The 23,812-nt window shown below is 32.0% G+C and overlaps 1 protein-coding gene across 5 annotated transcripts in view; it reads left to right on the plus strand.

The window, feature by feature from the left end:
• LOC134714982 (lysine-specific demethylase 3B-like) overlaps positions 1–23,812 on the plus strand; it is an 89,524-nt gene that overhangs the window by 43,847 nt on the left and 21,865 nt on the right. The window contains exons 6-8 of one of the 5 annotated variants that reach the window (XM_063576773.1): positions 11,405–11,502; positions 19,201–19,282; positions 20,774–22,436. In XM_063576773.1, the coding sequence (XP_063432843.1) occupies positions 11,405–11,502; positions 19,201–19,282; positions 20,774–22,436 (1,843 nt within the window). Of the gene's footprint in view, positions 1–11,404; positions 11,503–16,389; positions 16,459–18,725; positions 18,777–19,006; positions 19,074–19,200; positions 19,283–20,773; positions 22,437–23,812 lie in introns of those variants that run through there. The other 4 variants (XM_063576774.1, XM_063576776.1, XM_063576775.1 and 1 more) reach the window with 4 other exon arrangements.

The raw sequence follows: 23,812 nt of genomic DNA on the forward strand, positions 1-23,812 counted from the left end.
AATCTTTTATGTTGTCACAAAATCCTCAGCTTACTGCTTTAAAACTTGCAAGATTTTTAGATAAAAGATTATATTTAAAAAATATGAAAACGTTATTATACCAGTAATTCTTTGATGGTATAAAGGTAGACTTTTTTCACTGATTTATAATCCACTGCATGAATATTAATTATTTATCAAAAGAGAAATTAATAAAAGAGAAATAACCTGCTGATAGACAAGGGAATGATCTCTTCCAGTATGATGTGTTTACCAGATAATGAGTTAATTTATTCAGCTGCCAAGTTTTAAAACCTCTTCATGTACTATGTCAGACTGATTAATAGCATAATGTTGTCAGTGGTTGTACCATCATAGTCAAAACACCAATGTGTATTATGATTTACAAGTGACCTAATTTAAGGTTGTCAAGTCAATAAAATCATAAGTAAGACTGTTTTAGTTGCTTTCAAGGACAATACAGTTTGGCTGTATATTTCATTTTAGATGCTCTTCAGACTATTTTTAATTCTTTAAATGACCTCATATAACAATTATTTATTGCTTATATAAATATGATTCAAGGTTTTACTAAATGCAATGCAATAGTAGGATTTTATCAAAATAAATGATTGCATGATGTGTTTGGGATGTTCTGATTGGCCAAGGTATCATTTAAAAGTTTGTTTTATAGAGCATATTCTTTCTATTGAGAAAATTTAAGTCTCGATGAGGGCATGTTCAATATCATTTTAAACCAATATTTATTAAAAAATGGACAGGGTTGTAACACAACCCCAATTTGCCAAACTACTCATTTGATCCATCCTTAAAAAGGGAGAAAATATCATGGAAGAAATTAGGAAAATTTATAAGGAAAGGTTTATATCCGTCAAGAAACATGTAAATATTACGGACATGTTGTGACACTTTAAAAATGAAAACATAATAAACATCCAATCTTAGTAAAATGACAATGAATCAAGTTTTGAGTTTGAGCTAAATATAACCTACATGTATTTGACAAAGCCATCATCAGTACACATGTCTATCTGAAGAGATTAATGATTATGTCTTTATATCATTCTCTTGGCTGAGTCTCAGTCTAATTGATTAACCTTGGAACATTTCAACCTTACTTTATGGGTACCTAAGATATCATCTGACAGTTCAATAGACTAAGGATATTTCACTGTAAATCATCCTGACATTTCAGATGTGCAGCTTTCATCTGTACTTCTTGAAGAAACCATGCTTCAAAATTTTATTAATTGTTTTATTATAAGTAAATGATGTAAATTTTCTTAAAATAATTGTTACATATCTTTTATGTCTGCGCTTTTTATAGCCAACTATACCTATGGGTTTTTCCTCATTATTTAAAAAGGCTGTTATGCTGCCTATAAGTGCTTACATCAATTTTTTCTTTGAACTTTGGCTGATAGTTGTCACATTTTCAATCATACCACAACTCCTTATTTTTATAATGAAATATAAAAAATATGCCAGCACTATAAACTTTGGCAGTGGTCCTTTCTGTTCTGTCAAGGCACTGATTCCACAGACCATTCCATTATGCCCTATAGGGGAATGTGAAGACTGACCTAATTTGTTTCAGAAATCATAAAATATCTTACTACCCTTATGGGCTCTGCCTGAAATTAACTTTGAAAGGCCACTTTTTTTTTATTAGTTGGTTTACGGGATTCTTCTTAAAAAAGGAAGGGTAGGAGGTCGAAAAAAAAATAAAAATAAAAACAATGAAAAAATGTAGGGTAGGAGGTCGAAAAATAAATAAAAATAAAAATTGGAATTAATACTGTTTTTATTAACCAAAAATGGAGAGAAACAAACAATGACATTACTCTATATAATAGTAATATAATCGCTGGAGTATATACACTCAAAAATGAGTCCACTCCTTGACGGGAAGATAGATAGATATGATAGTATTATGCATTTTGTACTAAACATGTATGCAGATCGTTTCATAATTTGGTATTGATTCTATCTTGCTGTTTCAATTTAAATTTAATGTGTTACAAGGAGTCCAATGTCAATGTAGATTGATGAAACCATGTCCCTGATGAAAGGGAAGTGTCTTTACCAATTGCATTTCTCTTTGTTCTGTGTATTTATTTATCAAATTTAGATCAGGGAGTGACAAAATTCCTCATAACAAAATACAATCTTATTGAGGAAATACCATATGCGCTCTGCATGTCATATACCTTCATATGTGGTACATGAAAACATGTCCTTCTTAGGCTTTTTATGCTATTTTACACTGCTATTAATAAAGTATAAGCTTATATCTCGAAGTGTTCTGGGATTGTCCCTTTTTATAAATGTTGAAGTGATTTTAATTGTCAGGCATTCTATTACAGTAATACATGTTCTGATTTTGTGTTGGGATCTTGTCCACCATATCCCATATCTCTGTTCCATTAAATCTTAATGGGTACGGTGGGATGGTATTTAGGTATTTATATAATAAGGCCAATTAATCAGACACCCATCCCTGGCAGCAAGTTAAAAGATTCTTCCCTTAAGTGACGTCTGGCAAGGCTATTTAAAACAAATCTTGGATGCCAGAAAGCCTTGCCAGATGTCATAATTATTTGTACCTCATATATGTAATGACAAATGCAGCTCAATCCTCGAGAAACTAAAACAACCCCTTTCGACGGGTTTCAGACTTTCTGATCAACACTTAAACCAAAGTTGACCCGCAGTCAACCTCACTGACTGTCTAAAACAGTGTTTCAAATTAGCGGTTGTTCAAACTTTTAAACCAAACTTCCCAAACCATCTCAAAAATAATTTTCATTTTTATTATTCATGACTCAGCAGCGATGTTTATTTTGTTCAACCGTTAAGATTTACACTGAAAATCTCCAAGGCAACAATATTAAAATCGTATCTGGTCCTCCATTTCAACTTCTGAAGCAAGGTTGTCGGCTCTCCGAACTTTCCCGAAGTCCTGCGTGTAACATTGATTGCCGAGTTTATGAGCTTCGGTCCTTGCTTGGAAGTTGCCTCCATTTTCAACTGGTTCCTTTTCACCGCATTAAATCATGATGAAACGTTGACTGAACAGGGAACCGCCTTTCAACTGGTTCCTTTTCACCACATTAGATCATCATGAAACGTTCACTGAACAGGGAACCGCACGGGATTTCCGAATCCACTCCGAGGGTATTCCGACTGGAAGAAGAAAGACCGATCTTTTTTAATCATGTTTTTATTTTTATTTGTACTTCTTCAAACAGATAAAGGTCGGCGGAATTAAAAAAAATCTTCAAAATCGTTTTTATTTTTATTTCAATATCGTGAAAAACAGGGTCGGCGGATCCGTAAACCAACTAATAAAAAAAAAGTGGCCAAAATAATAAATTATTGTTTCTATGATTAACCATGGATGGACAGCTTCTGTCATAATTCATAAGTTATACATATCATACATATAACAGTAAGTTCTGCTGACAGAAATGACTTTATTTGACAACTGTATCCCTTTTGATACAATAAAGCTGTTTGAAGCCTTCATCAAAATATAATGTGTGTGTACTTTATTTGAACTTTAATCTCCTTTACAATACATGAATATAGAACTCTATCAAGTAGTATTATATTGTGTAATGATGACACCACTCTTATATAAAGAGGGTAGAAGGCATGCTGTGTATTTTAAGGTCAGAAAACAGAATGTTATGAACAAAGCTTTTAACATAATTATGTGTAAATAATAGCTGTTATCTGAGCTTAGCTTTGTAGATAGTCAAGCAATTGTGGCTATTGATAAGTAAATCATTCAAAAGTTCGTTAGATTTCTTTTAACCTCTCACAGTTGGCTAAACATAGTTTGAAGGTTACACCGTGAATAAACAAATTATACAGAAATTGTAATGCATTAATAATCACAAATTGACTATTAAAATTTTATCTTATGTTCCAATCTACAAAATCTCAAATTTCTATGATGAGAATTGGTCCATAGATTTGTGTTTCTAAGTTGAATGTAATGATGTCTTTTGGAATTGTTTAGCTCTGTATGAGACATGAACTCTTAAGGTTATAACATAGTGTCAAGAGTAGTTAAAGGGTGAAGTAATGGATCTTTATACAATGAATTTTATTGCAGAACTAAGATATTTACTCAACTGGTATTTACATTTTTGAGAAAATTGATTCATGTAAAAAGGTTTCAGGGTTATTGCAATGTCTATAAATTATTGTGATTTTAGTAGAGATTTTCTATATCACTAGTCAAATTTAGATTGGTCTTGGTACAATCAGATAAAGTTCTGTTTTATAACTGTTTATACTCACAAATATAAATGTTTTTTTTTCTTTTTTCTTTTCTTCATTTTTACATCTTCCATTTCCTGTTTCTATATGTATCTAATTGTTTACATCTGACTCATGTATACATAAACAAATGTGTATGACCAGAAACTATGTTTTCATACTATTTGGCTTATCATGTAATTTAAATGATAAAGATAATTGAAGCTGTCAATGTTGTATGTCAAATCCCCTAATTGAGAAACATTATACTACATGAAACAACGCTCGAGCTGAGCGACAAACTTGAGGCTGTGTGTTAGAGTGTTTTATTATGTTTATAGAATAGAATATGGATTTATTTGCACCCTATGGACATCTTCTTAACGTTTATATTTTGCAAGTTTAAAACAGATTTGACACAGTATGTGAATTTGGCAAAGTATTGATATTTTATAATTGTAAATATGTTTAGCTAATGCCCTCTGAGCCTCAAATGTTTTTTTTAAGAAGGATAAAGATTTGTATTTTTAATTTAGAAATATAGATTTATATATTTTCGATGTGTTATCGTCAAATTCAAATGCGTAAATAGAGATTAAAAGGGCAAGTTTTGACACAGTGTAGTGTGTATATTTACCCATACCTGTGTTTACATATTCCTCTGATAATTCTGTAAGTCTAAGCAAATATTTTGTTCATAACTAATGTGTTTCATCTTACAATGCGGTAGCAACATTGGCATGAAGAAAAATAAACTTATAGCTTTGTCACTGATGAATATTTTGTCATTAGCAATTGTGGTCAATTTATCAGTAGGCTTGGTATTTTGGATAAATATTCTAAACTTCTGGTACCTACATCAAAACTTTAATTAAAGAATGGGTTCTAAGAAAGAGGGGGAGGCTTGTGATTAAAATCACCCTCCCAAACTTCACTCTGGTACCTACATCAAAGCTTAAACTATAGAACGGGTTCTAAGAAAGAGGGGGGCTAGTGCTTAAAATCACCCTCCCAAACTTCATTCTGGTACCTACATCAAAGCTTAAACTATAGAATGGGTTCTAAGAAAGAGGGGGGCTAGTGATTAAAATCACCCTCCCAAACTTCATTCTGGTACCTACATCAAAGCTTAAACTATAGAATAGGTTCCAAGAAAGAGGGGGGCTAGTGATTAAAATCACCCTCCCAAACTTCATTCTGGTACCTACATCAAAGCTTAAACTATAGAATGGGTTCTAATAAAGAGGGGGGGGGCTAGTGATTAAAATCACCCTCCCAAACTTCATTCTGGTACCTACATCAAAGCTTAAACTATAGAATGGGTTCTAATAAAGAGGGGGGGCTAGTGATTAAAATCACCCTCCCAAACTTCATGGTACCTACATCAAAGCTTAAACTATCTAATGGGTTCTAAGAAAGAGGGGGACTAGCTTAGCCAGATTGGCAACGTGACTTAAGTTTTGGAGATCAATCTTAAAAATATCAATCCAGGTGCAGGTGTCCCTAAATCTCATCCTCATGTAAAATTGAAAATAGAAGTGAGTGGTGTGAACTTATTGCAACTACTACAGTATGACCTTATATCTTAAGTGTATTTAATTAATTGTATGTATAACAAATATATATATACTGCATAGTACAAAGTTCTTTCTCTGTCTGTCTTTGTCATTAATCTTTATTACACCTTACAAACTAATTACTGACTCTAGGAATGAAGCCAGAATCTTCAATCATTAACCATTACATGATAACCATAACATGATAGTTTCTGATGTCATATTCCTCAACTCATCAGAGATTGCAAAATCTAATTTGTATGTGTGAAAATAGAGGAACATCTGTCCCACACAAATATTACTTTCATCAATAAATCCATTTAGAAAAGTCAATGTATTTAGAGTAAGAATGTATTTTACATTGAGATGGGTTGTTGATCATTATAACTATGTGGGTTGCTGGGAAAATATTAGATAAGAGACTCTGAGGTGAAAGACACAAAAGGGGTATTCACACTCATTAGTCTCAATACAAACTGACTGACAATGCCATTGGAAAATATGATCAAAAGACAAACAGACAGTACACAAAACACAGCCAAACTAAAAAAAACAAACACCAACATTAGCCCCACTTAAAACTAGGGGTGATATCAGGTGATCTGGAAGGGTATCTATTCTGCTCTACATGTGGCACCAGTTATTTTGCTTATGTAGGTATATCAAGTAGACAATTGAAGGTAACACAAGAAATCCCATCGTATGATTGTGCAGGCCAGCTTTGTAACATGTAACATGTCTCAGTGTACAGGAGAGTAGCAAATCAAGAACTTTACATAAAGGGGGGGGGGGGGGGGGGGGGTTTGGTTTTGGAACAAGATCATTTGGGAATAAACCAATTATTTATGTATTAAATGACAACGGTAAAAAAGATATATTCTAATAAGTCAAATTGCAATGGTTTGTTTGACGGATATTCTAAAAAAAATTGATAATGTTGGTTGTTTTCATGAACTAGTACAGGTTTTACTGTATAAAGTTTTCATTAACATTTTATTTTTGGAACTTTTTCAATTAATTCTTTAGTATCAGCATTTACATGTAGTGCAGTTTTACAGTAAATTACGGGTGTTGTACATCTGGAGTGCAAACATTGGTTATTCTGGTTTTATTGTATATTATTATGTAAATTTGTGTTATTGAGGTTAGATTCGCAGGTGTACATTAATTTGTTAGATTGTATTATCTGTATAGGTAGTGTTATATAAGTTAGTTTTACTGTATAGCTGCAAATCATTGTATTTTATAGGTTTAAATAACATTGCTTTTTATAGCTGACATAATACAGAATGGGTTTTTCTCATTGTTGATGGTCTCAAGGTTGCCTATAACTGCATTCATCTACATTATTTAAACACGTATTATTATTTTATAAACAAAGTCTACATCTATATGTACTTTATTGTGGGCTGTTGTTTGAATTCATAAATTGCTGTCCTGAAACTGTCTAGATAAAGTCTGCAAGAAAAGAACTTTTCCTGTGATTTTTGCTGATCCTTGTATTTCATTGGTCCAATCCCATTCTATTTCTTTTTTCAAATTAATAAACATCAGGAAAAAGAAAAAAAGTTTTAATGCATTGACCTCCCTAGCTATCTTAAATGTTCATTCCTATGCTAACACCTTTCTGAGGTTTTACAGTGTAATATTATTGGAATACATTTGTTCTAAATTGTTGACAAATGGGCAGGTTTTACTGTTTAGTATTGACATTCACATTGGTATCTTCTTGTTGATAGATGGGCAGGTTTTATTGTGTTGCACTGAGTACTTTGTAAGAAAAACTTAAGTCAAGTTTTACTGTAACAGTTTAGTATTTACATTCACACTAGTATTGAATAGGCTGGTTTTATTGTGTAGTGTATACATTCTGCACTTAGTACACTGTAGGAAAAACTAAGGTCAGGTTTTACTGTAACAGTTTAGTATTAACATTCACACTTGTATCTGAATAGGCAGGTTTTATTGTGTAGTGTATGTGTACTTGTGCTGAGTACTCTGTAGGAAAAACTAGTCATGTTTTACTGTAGAATTTCATGATTTTAAATGTTCAATGTGAAGGTTGACTTGGTCATATTTTGTTGTTGTTTTGCTGTCTTACACAGGTTCAAAATGAGGTAGAATAGGTAATTCTATTTCAAGTTATATGATTTTTAGGCAGGTTTTAATGTATCATATCTGCTATTTTGGAATTTAAGTTGACTAACCAGAGAAGTGCACTGATTGTGTAAATACCTTCCCACATGATAACAGATGTTGCAGCATTATAGAAAATCAATACAGGTCTGATTGTCTTGTTAGATCCAGAGGGATCTATTTACAACAACATGTAACTTAAGTATTATTTAAAAAAAAAATTAAGATATGTAATAAAAATCGGTCATGCTGATATGTTTGTAAATGTCTTTTTTGCACAGTTCAAACACAAAAAATCTCAACTTTGACAAGGCATAAAAGTGCAATACTAACATCAATCATGATCCAACAGTAGAAAATGATTGATACATTTATTTATGTTAAGGAATACAAAATTTGTTCTTGTTATTTGATGATAATTTGTAAACTTTAATAGTAGCATTAAATGGTTTGATCTTTACCCAAAGTCCTCAATAAAATCTTGCATGTTGTGTGATGGATGGGCAACATTTTTAATAGTTGCCTTGGAAATGTCATGCTGTTTTGATTAGAATGCAGTGAATTACTCTATAATTTTGAATTCAATGAAACCAGCAGCTGTGATTTGCATTATGTTGTCTGATTGGAGCTATGACCTCTGGTAAAATCAAACATTCTTGTTTATAATGTAAGTCTCATCTGCTATTGATTTTTCCATCAGAAGAAAGAAAAAAAAATATTAGAATTTCCTGAAAAAGATTAATGGAGTATGATTCTGCAGGCCTAGAATATCATTTAAGCTTTACACTGACACTAGGGAACTTCTGATGAATAATAAAATCAATATCCTTGCACAATTACCAGACTGCACAGTAAGTCTGATTGTGTAAATGGTATTTTAATAGGATCTTTATTGATTCACATCTCTACCCATTTTATACTTTGTTAGCATTTTTGTATGGGTCTGGTGTCCTTTGAAGTGAATTTTATGGTTCTCATTTACATGTGTTTATCCAGATAAAAGTATTTGATACCAGAGAAAGCCTTTCCTCAATCAGATTTGAGTTGATATATTACCTACAAAAGAAATAGGCCATTTCTAGGCCTTTAAATGTGATAATATCCTGTTCATGTAGTTATACTGAAAACATCAATATTAAATATGAAAACAAATGGCAAATGACGCACAGTAATGAAATCCTTACATCAAACATGACCTTCACCTTCATAACATTTATGGCTTCGTATGTATTTTCGTAGCATGAATATAATCTAATTGATATACAGATCAACTCAACTTTAATAATGTGTTTGCTTTTACTCCTACACTGTTAAGATTGGACTTATTGGTCTGATACTTCAAATTAGTCCCTAAATTTCCGTTACTTAGTAAATATCATTATTAATTGAAGACACATTCTCTTATTTCAAAGTAAAATTTGTTTGATTGAAGTACCTTGGAGCTATCCTGAAGATCAGTTATACTTTTGATAAATTTAATATAGTCAAGTCTGGAAGGTTTTTTTTTGTACATTGAAACTTGTTCAGATTCAACCAATGATTTGACAAAAATTTTATACATAACAAATGAATTGTTTTTGTCTAATACAGAAGTCTGATTTTGACATGTTTCTATGTTTGACCAATGGGTAATAAGTATATCTGGCATGCTTGTGTTGTTCAGTGGTAGATTCAGTTCGGTTGAAGAAGGATTACCCCCTTTGATAATGCATAATTTTGTTTACAAATTGTTTCTTACTTAACTAACAGTTTCGTCTTTAATGTCAGTCTTTTCTATAACCCTGGATCTGCCCAACCCTAACCTTCCCTCTAACCTTTAATAAATACCCCTCCTGTCTGTACCATGTTTCCTTTGGTAAGTCCTGTGATGTGTAAATGTGTTAAAAAATGGTAAAAAAATGGTTTCCATTCTCTTAACTTTTAAGCTTGCCTTAACTAAATGTTATATAACTGTTGTGGGAAAATGGGGGACGAAGGGGGGGGGGGGGGGGGGGGGTAAAATTTCCAATTCATGCCAGTCTAGCCAATATCATATCAACTATGAGCATCTCTTAAAAATTGACAATTTAACAATGTTACTGTAATTTCACTCTTGTTGAAGACTATGTTAACCTTTGAAGATTATGCATTTTTAGATTTATGATGTCAGTATTTCAAAAAATTTGGGCAATCAATCATCAAAACAAAAAAATAAACTGTCTAGGGGTCAGCATATTTAAAAGTTTTCAACATTGAAGAAAAGCATGCTGGCGTAACACAATATATCAAGCTCTTAGCTGACAACCTTTATATTTCATGATAAGAAAGTCTTCCTGTTTGTTTGTGAGTTAAGACTATTTTCTGGCTTTTTTTCAAACAACCATATTTAAATAAACATTTACTATCAGATAAGCATATCATATCATTCTGGTTTTAAATCATCTAAATATTAAGCAATTTGTGTCATAAAATATTAATATGGAAACATTAAATCCATTCAAGATGGCTGATACGCTTCAGCATGACCTAATTTACTATATTCCCCTGTTTACAAATTCCATTTCACGATATTAATGCATATTTCACTACTGAGATACAATCAAATAACATATACACATATGGCAGCAGGCAAATGATTTTGTAATTCAATAACTAACAATAGAAATATGCATTGTAATGATATTTTAAGAATTCAATAACACAGACTGTGACCTTTACATTTAGCTTAAAGGTTCAATACACCAGTATAACTACACACACACTGTCACCAAGATATTATAATTGTTATGTTACACCTATCAAGTTTGATCAATATAGGACAGATCACATGGTGTGTCCAATTTAGCTGCAAGGCACTACAATCTCACTTTACAGTCCATGTGTTAGTGTGATAACACTTAGTTTTCATTTGAATGGAAATTTAATTTTTGGGGAAATTTTGTCTCACTTTTAAGGTAAATATGATGTTTTATATGTCCTTTTTCAAATGAAGATAGAAAAAAATTATCATTAGATGTATCATAATGCTGATTGCTAAAGGATCTTTGATAACAAGATTTTTTTTCAGGATGGTAGTATTTTTTTAAAGAATTTTTTAGAAGGAAGTTTGGAAAGAGAAAGGTATAATTGTGGTTTTAGATTTCCGTGATAGTTTGACCTTTTGATGTTTTTGTTATCCTCCTACTTAAATTGTTAGGTATGTGAGACAGATTCATCAATTCTTCTCCTGGTATCATAACCGCCATGTTTATTCAATGTTATTGCAGGATTATAAAGTTGTTTTTTATGAGTCACCTGATCTGAACATTTCTTTGCATCTATTTATTCTAGATTGTAGTGTAAATTGAACCTATTCAAACGTATTTCTATTCACCTGGGATTTAATTTTCGTAAGCTGTATGCATAATATATGACCTAACTGCATTGCGTTAGTTGTTAATGGCCGACTTTTGTTTAATTTTCAGTGGTAGACTCTATACTACGAGGAGTTGAGATTGGAATAGGACCCCGTCGAACGAGACAGGCTAACAAGGATAAGGAAAAGGATCTAACATCTAATTCGGTAAGACATCTTTATTATATATTTATATATATATACTTATGAAAATATTTGCAATGTCTGAAAATTAAAAAAAACCTGAGACTAGAGTTGTTATTTTAACACATCCATGTGACTTCAGGACATGTGATGTATTAGTAAAGCCCCCAGAATATGACAATTACATTACTTATTCATCAATGTCACCTCCAGGGAATATAACAGGAATTATTACATCTTTAATCAGTTGATTTAGGATTGATGTAAATTTATAAAATTAGCCTCCAGGGAAAATAGGTCATTTATCATTGATAAGTTAAAATGTAGGGGTAGGTAGGGCCTTTAGTTCACATACTATGTTTGGATTTACATAAAAGATTGATTATATTCTTGTTAGTTGTTATTTAATAAATAAATTGGTAAATAAAGGTTTTCCTTTTCTTATCTTGGTTGAACAGTTGACATGTCATTGTTTTGTCATCCATTTGCAATAGCTTCATAGAGATGATATTAAATTTGCTGTGCTGGTATTAAAGATGGCTTTGTTTCAGTAAATCTAAATATGGTCCTTTCAATTGAACATGCAGGTGTAGAGGTCACATTGAATGTCAGGTGACAAGGGTTGTTGATATCAATAATATCTATATCTGATACCAGTTGTACAAATTAACATGGACAAAGTTGATAAAACATGTGATGAATGTTTAATTATCTTGGAGTTAAGTAATAAGGTACTAAGGGGGTAATCATCATAAACAACATTAGACACAACATTGTCAGATTTCACAATACTATCTCTTGTCCTGAGTTATAAGGTTTAATTCCTTTTATTAAAATATGGTAATAACTAGAAAAAAAATGTTTTGATGACCCATTCACTATCAGTGGGTTACTTGTTGGTCTCATGAACCCTCCACTACCAATGGGATTTGTTGATCTTGTATGACCCCTCCAGTACCGGGACTTGTTGATCTTGTATGACCCCTCCAGTACCGGGACTTGTTGATCAGATGACCTCTATAGTACCATTGGAATTTGTTGATCTCACGACCCCTCCATATGAATACCCCCCTCCCCCAATTTATGAATTAATTTTATAATGATCTTCTGACCCTTGATGATAATTGTATTATTGTTGACAATGCTTTTTGTTGATATTTGTTGATCTCCAATAACAATGAGACCCCCCCTCTCCCTTAATTTTTATTTGTTGATCTAATGACCCCTTTGTAATTAGCTGAGCTGATGACCCTGCCATAGTTTTTTTTTATCAGTTTCAAGGTTTTTGTTAAATTGATGACCCCTTTACTTCCATTGAAATCTGTTCCATAGATTACCCAACCGCTGCCAATTGTGTTTATTGATCTGAATCTATGACCCCTACACTTATTGATGTCTATCCCTATATACGCCCCTCTGGTAGAGATGTAACCAGAAGTCTACTGATCTATTGATCAATGGTCACTATAATACCAATCTTTACAGTATATCTGTTTATTGATCAAACCATAGGGATAGAGAATTGATTAATGACAAATCTGACTTCTCTATTACTTCATTAAAAGATAGGTGGAACCATTGATTACCTAGTGTATAATTAGGTTGATGGAAAATGTCCATGGTCAATAACGGAGCTTTTAGCTTTACCTTATGACATATGGCATTCAACTTTGTATCTGAAATAAAGATTATTTGACTTCGTCCTTCCATTATAGTATCATAGAATATTAACATAAGTTTTTAAGTAGGCTTTGTAAATGGGTTTGCACTTTTGTCTATGTTCACCATGGTAGAAAGAAAAAGTGTAATGAAGGATCGCGAGTTCTACCTGGGGGAAGTAAATAGGTCAGTTGGTATAGTGAAGGATATTATATGTATTATCAATGTTGTAGACAAATATAGATTAGCATATGTATTTGTTTAAGTTATCATTCCAGTCTAAATGCTGGATCAGATCCAGATTGTTTTATCAACCAAGTATGTTATCTCTCTCACAGAAGGATGTGTTGTTTGTGTTACATCTGAACATTTCACCTTCAAAAAAATATCTTTTACATTTCAATGTTGCCAGTCTTTAATTCTCGGTTACGTTTATCTTTTAATAGCTTTTGAAATTAATATAACTAATATTATTGAGCTTTCATGTCAGTGAATGGTTTGATATAAATGTATTTTAAAACCTCGGAACCTTCGTAATCACCATTCAATATACTGCACCTTTGTACTTCTAAATTGTTTAATTTACCCTTGAAAACATTTAAATATATCATGTAACTGAGATTTGAATGTAAATAAGAGGAAATATTTGTGTAAGCTTTGTACTTAATGTTTATTTATAACTCCAATCCTCCTTTCTCACACAACAGGATACAGATACTCCTACTATGAAGTGCCTTTTAGACTTTGATACACACATTTTACTATCACCTAGCAGGCCTTTTATCTGCTATGACTCATACTTTGCCATGTGGCCTCATTTCCCACCAAAACATGGCTGACTTTTCTTTGTTTGCCAGCTGACTACTAAATCATTCATTTCTTGACAGACAAGATTTTATTACACCAGATATTTATATGTACATACATGATTAAGAAATATTTAGGCAGGTGATTTAATTTTATTGCTTGAGTAGATAGTTTTGGATTATTCAAGGAAGGGATTAGGCCTGTTACTTAATCAAGCAGTATTCAGGATACATTTTGTTGGCTTAACATAACATTTACAGGTCAGTGAAAGAGGCTTTTATTTGTATATCATTAAAAATGAAGTAAACAAATTGTGAGACAGTAGAGCCACACCTAAATCATTTCTCTTGATGTGAATTTAGATATTCTACACTTCAGATACATGCTTATGGTGCTGTATATAATTTTTGTTTTTCATTTATTTCATTTATTGTTTTGTACATAAATCAGTTTGTTAGTTTTCTACTTTAATTTTTTTCCATTTCATTTGTCATTTCGGGGCCTGTTATAGCATACTGTGGGGTATTATGAGTTTTGATTATCTCGAAGGCGGTACACAGTGACTTATTGTTTAATGGAATGTTGTGAGAACCCATGATAGTCTTTTCCATAGTTTTTTATGTCCCTATCGTAGGGGAGGGGGCATTAAGTTTTACTCTTTTTTTTTGGGGGGGGGGGGGGGGGCTTGTATTTGCCCCTTAAAATGAACGTCCTTGATCTCTCTCTGAAAAAGCATGTTCTTGTTTTTTGTAATTTAAAATAACTAGACAATTGCTAGTAAAATGATATAAGGACATTTTAATTAACTCTTTCAGCAGTAAACAGGAAGAAAGCAAATACATTCATTTGAAAAATGTTCATTAATGTTATGTCATTCTGTTCAATAGTAATGGAAATTCTCGTAAATGGATTTCCCTTTTAATTATAGCAAAGCTCAAATGTAATGTTCTATTGGTAATGGTTTGAGGTAGGAAGAAATAAATTATAGGTATCGATTAATGCATTGAACTTCCATGTACCGCCATCAAATTACAGGCATATGCAGTTAAGATTAGAAAACTTGATGACGCATACTATGGTATTGACCTGGCTTTTTAAAATTTAATCAATCATTTAGTGATTTTGAAACATTAAGCAGATTGTGGTTAACAAATTGGAGAGTGAGAGGTGCGGTTACCAGGTCTGTTGTAAACATTGAGTGCAGAGATTATATAACTCGTCAAACCACAAAGTACTTACACTCGATGACAGTGTCATGTGATTATACTTATCCTTCTTTTCGACAACCAAAGTTTAAAATGAAAGGACACTTTAATGATAGTTATCTGAACTTATCTCCTATGTGTCCAGACCTAAATACCAGTAAAGAAATTTTAAATTTTATAAAACATCTTGACCAGGCTAGCATCTGCAAATAAAAGAAGGTTGGAGGTAAAATTAATGAGACAGTCACCCAGCAACTCACGATTTTCAAACATTTATTCAGTTTAGTTACCTTCAAAGGAACAAAATCTCATGTAATCTAAGATACAAGGTTATTACGCAACTGATTTTTTTTTTTTGCAGTTTTGTGTTTGTTATTCTGCATAATCAAGAATCTTTTCAGATCAGATTTCAAATCAAATCATTTGCCAGAATAACTTACACAATGCTTTAGTAAACAAAAAACAAGAAGCAGATGCAATAATTATGCATGATGCATTTAATTGAATGTGATGTATTTGAATAATGACGTAAATAGAAATCACAACAACTTCTTTTGAAAGCTTTAAAGTATTGTATATATATGATAAAACATGACCGAATAAAATAAAATCTTTACGTCCATATAAAGAACAGGTTTATGGATTTTATCTTAAATCTTTCCAAGGATTTTTATGTGGGTTGTTTACAGTTACAAGATCTAACCTTTTGTTGGGAGAAGAATAAATGATTCACGTGACCCCCAGGACATACCTGTATTTTTGTGACAAATTTACCTTAAGTTGTCTTTTCGTGATTAGCCAAGCAGAATGACAATGTCTGAAGGTATTATTATATTGATGATAAACAGTTTTTATACAGAGACCTACATTCATGTCAAACTGCTGTTAGGAATTGTTACCATGTTCCGCTTGGTTAGATCTCTTTTTTGTAGTCATTTGAAAAGTCTGTGTAATTTCTTAGGATAGGATTGTCAGCTGGTTTAATGATAACTTACTGAAATTTGATACTTGCTTACTTTTTAAGGTTACAATGTGACTCTTTGAGAACAAAGAAAGTGTCCGAAATGGATAGGCCAGTACAATAGCTTTTTTTAGTAAGAAATATGAGCATTTTTTAAGCCCCAACTAAGATACAAAGGAGACCTTTGGGGCATAACTGTTTTCCAGTCTGTGTGTCCATTCATCTATCCTATCTGTTAATCCAGTTTAGTTATCAGGTAGTTTACTGTGAAGTTTTTATTTGTTGGCAAGAATATTAATTGTGACTGATTTGTACATATTCTTCTGTTATGGAAATTTAGTTTGTCAGGTGTGTCATATCTTCCAAGGGAATTTAACCTCACCAATTCATTATCCTTAGCATGGTTTGTAAATCAATGTGTACAATTTCGGGAAATTATTTGTTAAAAATGTGAAATTTAGAATCATTTCATAAACAATTATATGCATAATAGTGGCCAACTGAGTAACACCAAAAAACTATAATGAAAGGCTTTGTTTTAAGCTCACATTTATTTTAACATATTTGTCATACCACTGAAATTTTACAATCCAGTCTGTCCATAGAACTAGTAACAATGAACTGACAATGTAGTGCTAAACAGATGGAAGCATGCAAGTCAATGACTCATGGATAAGGATCTAAAGGTGCATTATAATGCACAGAAAATCAATATTTTTTTATTAGTCATTAGTTTGGACCTACAGAGTGTGATTTTTTAACACCATCTGCTTTTTCAGTTTATCACATCTGCTAAATCTAGGTGTGAATTTTGTTAGAGGTGTGAAATTTTATTCCTATAATCATAGGTAAAAAAATCTGGACACTGTGGGTATGACCTATTGTTACACACTAAATAATGGTCTTTGTCAAACCTTTTCTAATATAAGACAATATAATCTCAGTCCTGGTGACAAAAATGGATATAATGATTTTGTCCTGGACAGAAAGAAGTAAAATATTGCGTACCACCTGTATGTATAGCATGGTTTAGTGAAACACGCTGTAATATGTTTGTCTATGTCATTCTGGTATGATGGAAGACCTGTTTTAAATCTTGTTTACGTTCATATCATTTATCTTCTGTAAAAAAATAACGCATATTTCAAACGTCATCTAAAGTACAACTCCTGTTTCTCAATTGACAAAGTAATAAAGAAAATGTCTTCTTTCATCTTGAGAAGTAATAAAATTACAATTGATGGCATTTCCCCAATGGAAACCATTAAAACATGGAGGAAGTCATAATGGCAGATTATATTTAGCTGGAATTCTTTCTACATGTCTGTGTTAATGTAATTATTTTATGATGATGGTAACCATGTGTAATGCTTTACTTTTACAAGGGGGGAAAGCAAGGGGTTCTTTGTCTACAAAACATGCTTTCTTCATTTATTTTTTTAAGTTTTGAAAGAAAGCTTTAATTATTTTTAATCTATTATCCTACTCTAAGTGTTGAATAAATATTTCCAGCAGTTCTTTGTTTTTTGTAGGAATTTTTATTTCTATAACTGATGTCTTTACATCAGTGTATCAGGAGGATTTTTATGAACTTGATCAAGGTCAAATTGTTGTTTCAGTCTACTTTAACAGATAGTATTTATTGTAGTATTTATTGTACACTCAAAACTAAATCTGGTACCCCTCACTTGTAAATTAATACTGGTACCTCTTCTTGGCATTATTTGCATGCTAAGCTAAATATTAGCAGTGATTTTGACATTACATACCATTAAGAGAAAACCGGATGATCAATAGATTTCTCTATGTAGCCATTATCCATTAAAATCATTTCCCTTGATGGAGAAAGTTTTATTGATATATGCTTGTCTCTCACTGGATTATACTGTGAATGTTTGATTATTGTATATGGCGTGGTTACAACCACATTCCATTTACGGCAGTGACAAATGTCCGCTGTAATAAACCTAACACAGGACTGGAATAGACAGCTATCAAGCTTGTTTGTCATGAAAGATCTCCTTCATTTCAGGGGGGAAAAGTACAATCAATACTTCTCTATGAGATAAACTGTCTGAGATCTGAGGAAGGTTTTACATCAGGAAACAAACTGATTGTTGATTGTAAAAAAACAACTAAAAATAATCCACTTTGGAAAATTGATAACGGAAATAAAAAAGGTCAATGCCCCTTATAATTGCTCATCCAACATGTAACTTACTTTCATTTCATAACAGCATTCATTATTTAAAACTGGACTAGAGGGACAAAATAATCCACTTGTTAAAGCAAAACTTCAGGTGGTCAGTAATTCGACCGAATAATAGGACAATCACTATTTGGACAAAGTATTAAAATGTAGATTTGAAAGGAAGACAATAAATACCAAGCTAGTTCTAATTCTTCATTTTATCCCTTAACACAACAGACAAATATGTGTTTGTACTTTGTATAATATCTTTCCCAGAGGGCACTCCAACAAGACATGGTTGTCAGTGAAAAAGTATTTTGAGATCTTCCCTTCTGTTAATGTAAATTGATAAGTGAAGTGTTTGTCAGTTGCTTAAGGCATTTTCATGATAAAGAGAGGGAAGCCAAATACTTAAGATAAGAGAAGGAGATTATATGTGTACTCTTTGTGGGAGAGAATTTTAAACTTCTGCCTGGTATATTTGTTGATTGGATTCAGTATTTCTTTACAAACCATTGATCTTGATGTAATTACCTATTACAAGTTTACATAGCTGTAAACCTATTATGTAGATTTTATAGGTTTTTTAGTTGTATTAATGTGTTAATAACAACCTATGCGAGTTTGGCAGCTTGCCAAGTACAAGTTATTGTATGACATTTATCTTTAGTGGGAATAAATATCTGTTCAGTGAACAAGTTGAAGGACAGACCGAAAACAGTTTACTTATTGTTTCAAATTAGTGAAGGTGGACCCATATTTTTGTAATATTGTGAGTTAAATTTAAGCCTTTGGAGGTTAATTATCTGATTGTATCTGATTTGGTGTAATTTAGCATGATGTGTAATTAACCAACCAGTGGATCTGTTATTTTAGGAATCTTTTTATTATCATTCCAGATATCAGGTCAGATCATCACCACAGCCGATCAAAACAAGGCTGGAAAACCTCAACAAAAACCAATTACTGAACAACAAAAAGGTAAGCAAAATACACCCATTTATTGTCACCTTTTGATTTGCTTACTTTTCTATTGAAAGAAGTTTTGTTTGCGTCATTCAAAAAGTACATTTTTGCTCAGATTACGTAATATTATCGATTTAAAATCTAATGGAATCTAGAAGTATGGCACATTAAAATTTGAGTATAATTTGAACATTAAACGGCAGATGATTATTCTTTTGTTTGTGATTGAACAAATAATGTTATTGTCGTTTGAAAATCAATGATTTTGTTAGTTTTCAAACAACCAAGGGAAATATGCTGATTCTATAGTATTTTTTTTTTTTTTAAATCAAAGTAATTCTGAATTTTGAAAAAAATAAATAAATGAAAAACAGATTATTTTGTAAAAAGTCAATCATAGTGCAAAGTCATTAAAATATTCATCCTTTGTGTATTTGTTTTTATCACCAATAAGGATGTTAAAAATGAATTACTCAAATGTGCAACTGAAAGACATCAAATATCAAATATTTTAAACGATGAAAAGGGGGATATTTATGTCAGTGTTTGTACATGTTGAAAAGAATTTAAATTAAATTTAGTTTAATCAGAGGGGGATATTCCTTAGCGATCTAATCAGCTTGTCTGCCATGTAAAACATATTGAGGCTTAATTTTGATAAGTCCTTAATTTTGGTGTATTACTTTTGTAATCTCTTTATTTATTATTAAATATTGAATTCCATACACATATTATTAATCCGTCATGGTCACTCAGGCAAGGGATTTAATCAGATAATCCTATAACAGTACAAAAAAGACAAGTTTTAACAGGAATTGTACACGTTTCAATACAATCAGTTCTTTAAGGCATAAACATACAGATATTATGACCGTGTAAAAAATAGACAGATATTTTTACAGTGTAAAAGATTGGCAGATATTTTGACAGTTTAAAGTAAGATAGAATTCTATATAAAAATAAGAGAAATTACATTTTTATTAAGGTAAAATTTACATAATGAGTGTTACATGTAATAGGAAAACTACATTCTACAAAACAGGCAAGCTATTTATCTTTATGTATAATTTTCAAACAAATATAATTTACAGTATAAAGAGATCTGTTGCTATATTTAGCAATTAGGCATACAATCAGAGGAAGTATTACACTATTTATCAATTCTCTTTCAGCTTTGTTTGGCTTAGTACAATCATCAAAATAAGCTTTCTTTGTTTCTTTTCATACTTGGTCTGTCGTTAAGAATTTGTTCAATATGACCGACTATAATAATGAGATCTGCATGACAGAATCAATACCAGCTTTTCAATATTCGTCCTTTCAAATCAGAATCGCTATTCACTGTCGGTAATAACCAGTTTATTGATGTTTGAATGAGCAGGCTCAGACAAGGGATCGTGTGTATGTTTCAGGTAACACAATCAATGTTAAATATAGAGCTATCTTTTCAATCATTTTAATTGGTTGTGTTAAAGAACACTCAAAAGGTTTTTAATATCTTTTCAGATAAAAATTCTAGATCTTCAAAGCAGGATAGGAAAAGAAAATCAGAGAAAATTATCGTTGAAACAAAACCTGATGTGTCAACTGTAAATAAACGATCACGATCATTAGAGACAAGAAAGAATCGTGTAAATGAGGAAGTTAAAAAGGACTCTATTAAATCTACAGCGAAACCAGCAAATGTTGTGTCAAACTGTAAGTCTGCAAAATCAAAGGCAGAACCAATATCTGATCGAATAACACGTAGACAAGTGAAAGATTCTACTGTTAAATCACCATGCCAAACCAAGGAATCTAAACCCATAAAATCATCTAAATCAACTAAAGACAAATCTGTCAAAACTAATCCTATCAAGCGAGAGAGAGGATTAGATGACTGTGATAAAACATTGAAAAATTCTCATATTGACGAGGAGAAGTCAATTTCTTGTGATATTACAAACACTAATTCAGTGCAAGTGAAAGAAGAGGAGAAACCAAAGACAGAAAACGAGGAAAGTGAAACTTTAATAAAAAGTGAAGACACTGAAAAATCTATTAGTGATGACATAAAACAAAGTGATAAAAATGAGGAAGAAAATACTTCGAGTGAAGTAACTGTGAAATTAGAATCAATTAAAGTGGAAGAATGTTCAGAGGATAATACAACTTCTGAAGAAAAGAAACAAGAAGAAGATAATATGCACTTTATGAAACAACGTTTGTTAGCAAACAACTCACAAGCAAATTCTCCGTCTAATAACTTGACAGAAAAAATCGATGTGAATCAATCTGTCACCGACCAGCTAACCAAATTAGCAAAAACCCAAACTCATTCATCCAATAGTTTTGAGCATCAAACATCCAGGAAATCAACTTCACCATCTACAAAACATTCAGAAGAAAACCGATATGATCATGTGAATGCATTTCAATCTCCGCATTATAATAACACAGAATTTAGGTCTAGTTCTCGTGCAAGTGAACATTCATCAGGAACTAGTGAGGATCGTAGACCTGGGTCACGATCAGATAGAATTAAAAACAGTCCGTCATCAAGTCCATTAGTTTTAGACAAAACTGAACCAGTTCTCCCGTACAGGGATCCTGAATTAATGAAGAAAAACACAGTTCACAGCAATGTGCAGAGTATGCATCCAAAGATGCCTGCAGCCTACCCAGGCATGCCCATTCCACCACCAGTTAGTGCTATGCCTTCTGGGTCATCGTATCAGTCCTCATTACAGAGATCACATCTCTCGTCATTGTATCATCCTTTAGCCCAGGTACCCGCCATGCCATCGCCGGGGATGGGTATAGACCCTGCCACATATGCAGCCATTCAACAACAACAACTATTACAGTATCAATTACTGTTACAAAGGACTGCTACGGCTTACCCAGCCAATCTAACACAGCAGCTTGAACTCTTGTGGCAGCAGAAACATCCATCTACTCCAGTACCCCCACACTGGGCTCTAAATAAAAACCAAGAAGAATTACTTCGGGATTTGTATGCTTTGAAAGAGAGAGAAATTGATAGGTATGATATCAAAAGGAGGGAAATTGCTGAAAGGGAACGCATTGAACAGGAACATTTGGAACGTTTAGAAAGGGATAAAATGGAAAGGGAACAGAGAGAAAGACAAATAGAAAGAGAAAGACAGGATCGTGAAAGAATAGAAAGGTAGGAAACCGTTTGTCTTAATATGCATGTAAAACTTTTATGTCATTAGCTCTCTGATTTATTATTTACGCTGACTGAAATAAGATCTAATTATTTTCTGATAACACCAAGATCTCATTACCGCTGTAGGCAGACATTACTGCCTTGTACGATTTCCTTTGTTACAACTACATGATCAATAAGATCCTGTTATAAATGGTTTCTTCGGGAAAATATGTCAGACGAATATTGTCATTTGAATAACAAGCCATCATCTTTTAAAAAAACAACTAAATAATCCCTCATATGTTAATAAAGTTCATGATAAAAAGTATCTGTGTGTATGTTTCTGCCTGGTAAATGTGTAGGTTGGTGACTACATGTCTGTATAACTTGTGACTGATTAGAATCTTATACTAGCCTAAAGCAGATTGATTTTATGTGTACATGTGCAAAGGAAAGAATAAGTTGTTATTTATATAAGAAATGAGAACATTTGTCATTGAAATTTGAATGGTTATTTGGTTACATGTTTGTAATGTACTAGGATACACTCTGATCTCCATCAACTTTTTCATAAACTTTTGTTTAGATGTTTTGCAGCTTAGTATTGTTTACAGTGTAGCAATAGGTTGATTAAGTATTTAGATACAAGTAAAAAGTTTTGTTTTGTTCAGCATTCATCAACAAAAATGAGACAAATTAGACAATCGTTGAAGAGAAGTAATAAGATATATTTTAGGATAATTACCTATTGTGTTGTATGTTTATAACACTAACTGTCCAGACTTGACACTAATTAGTAATCAAAAGTTAATACTTTTTCCCCTGTTGGTGAAATGTTATATAATCTAATACATTATAAAGAATATTGATTAAAGCTTTACAATGTTACAGGAATAAACTGTTAAGTTGGTATTAAATTCTTTTGACAGTGTTATATATTGATTCCATTATTGATTTTCATGTTAAAACATTTGTTCCTAGACTGATGTCATTAATTTACTTATTCACAACATTGGGTTTTTCCAGAACCATTGACATTTACAAGCTACTGTTTTTAAATGTTCACCAAACAAGCCTAATTCCTATGATAATAGACAAATTCAAACATTAATGCTGAATTGATTTTATTGAATTAGGTTCTCCACAACAATGTGTACTTAAAGTAAAAGATTTCTACTTGATTAATGACTGCAGACAATTTATGTAGGACTGCTAAAAACAAAATTCATATTTTGCCTTTTGACTCAGTATATTGATTCCTTAAATTTATTTCAGTGCTATTGTAAATGTTGATCATTTTAAGGGATAGTACATATTTTTCTGTAATTAAATACCCAGTTTTTTGTATAGAATAAGAACAATAAAACCTTTATGCATTGCTCCGAGTGACC

This window comes from Mytilus trossulus, chromosome 4 (genome assembly GCF_036588685.1).
Source record: "Mytilus trossulus isolate FHL-02 chromosome 4, PNRI_Mtr1.1.1.hap1, whole genome shotgun sequence".
Taxonomy (NCBI): domain Eukaryota; kingdom Metazoa; phylum Mollusca; class Bivalvia; order Mytilida; family Mytilidae; genus Mytilus; species Mytilus trossulus.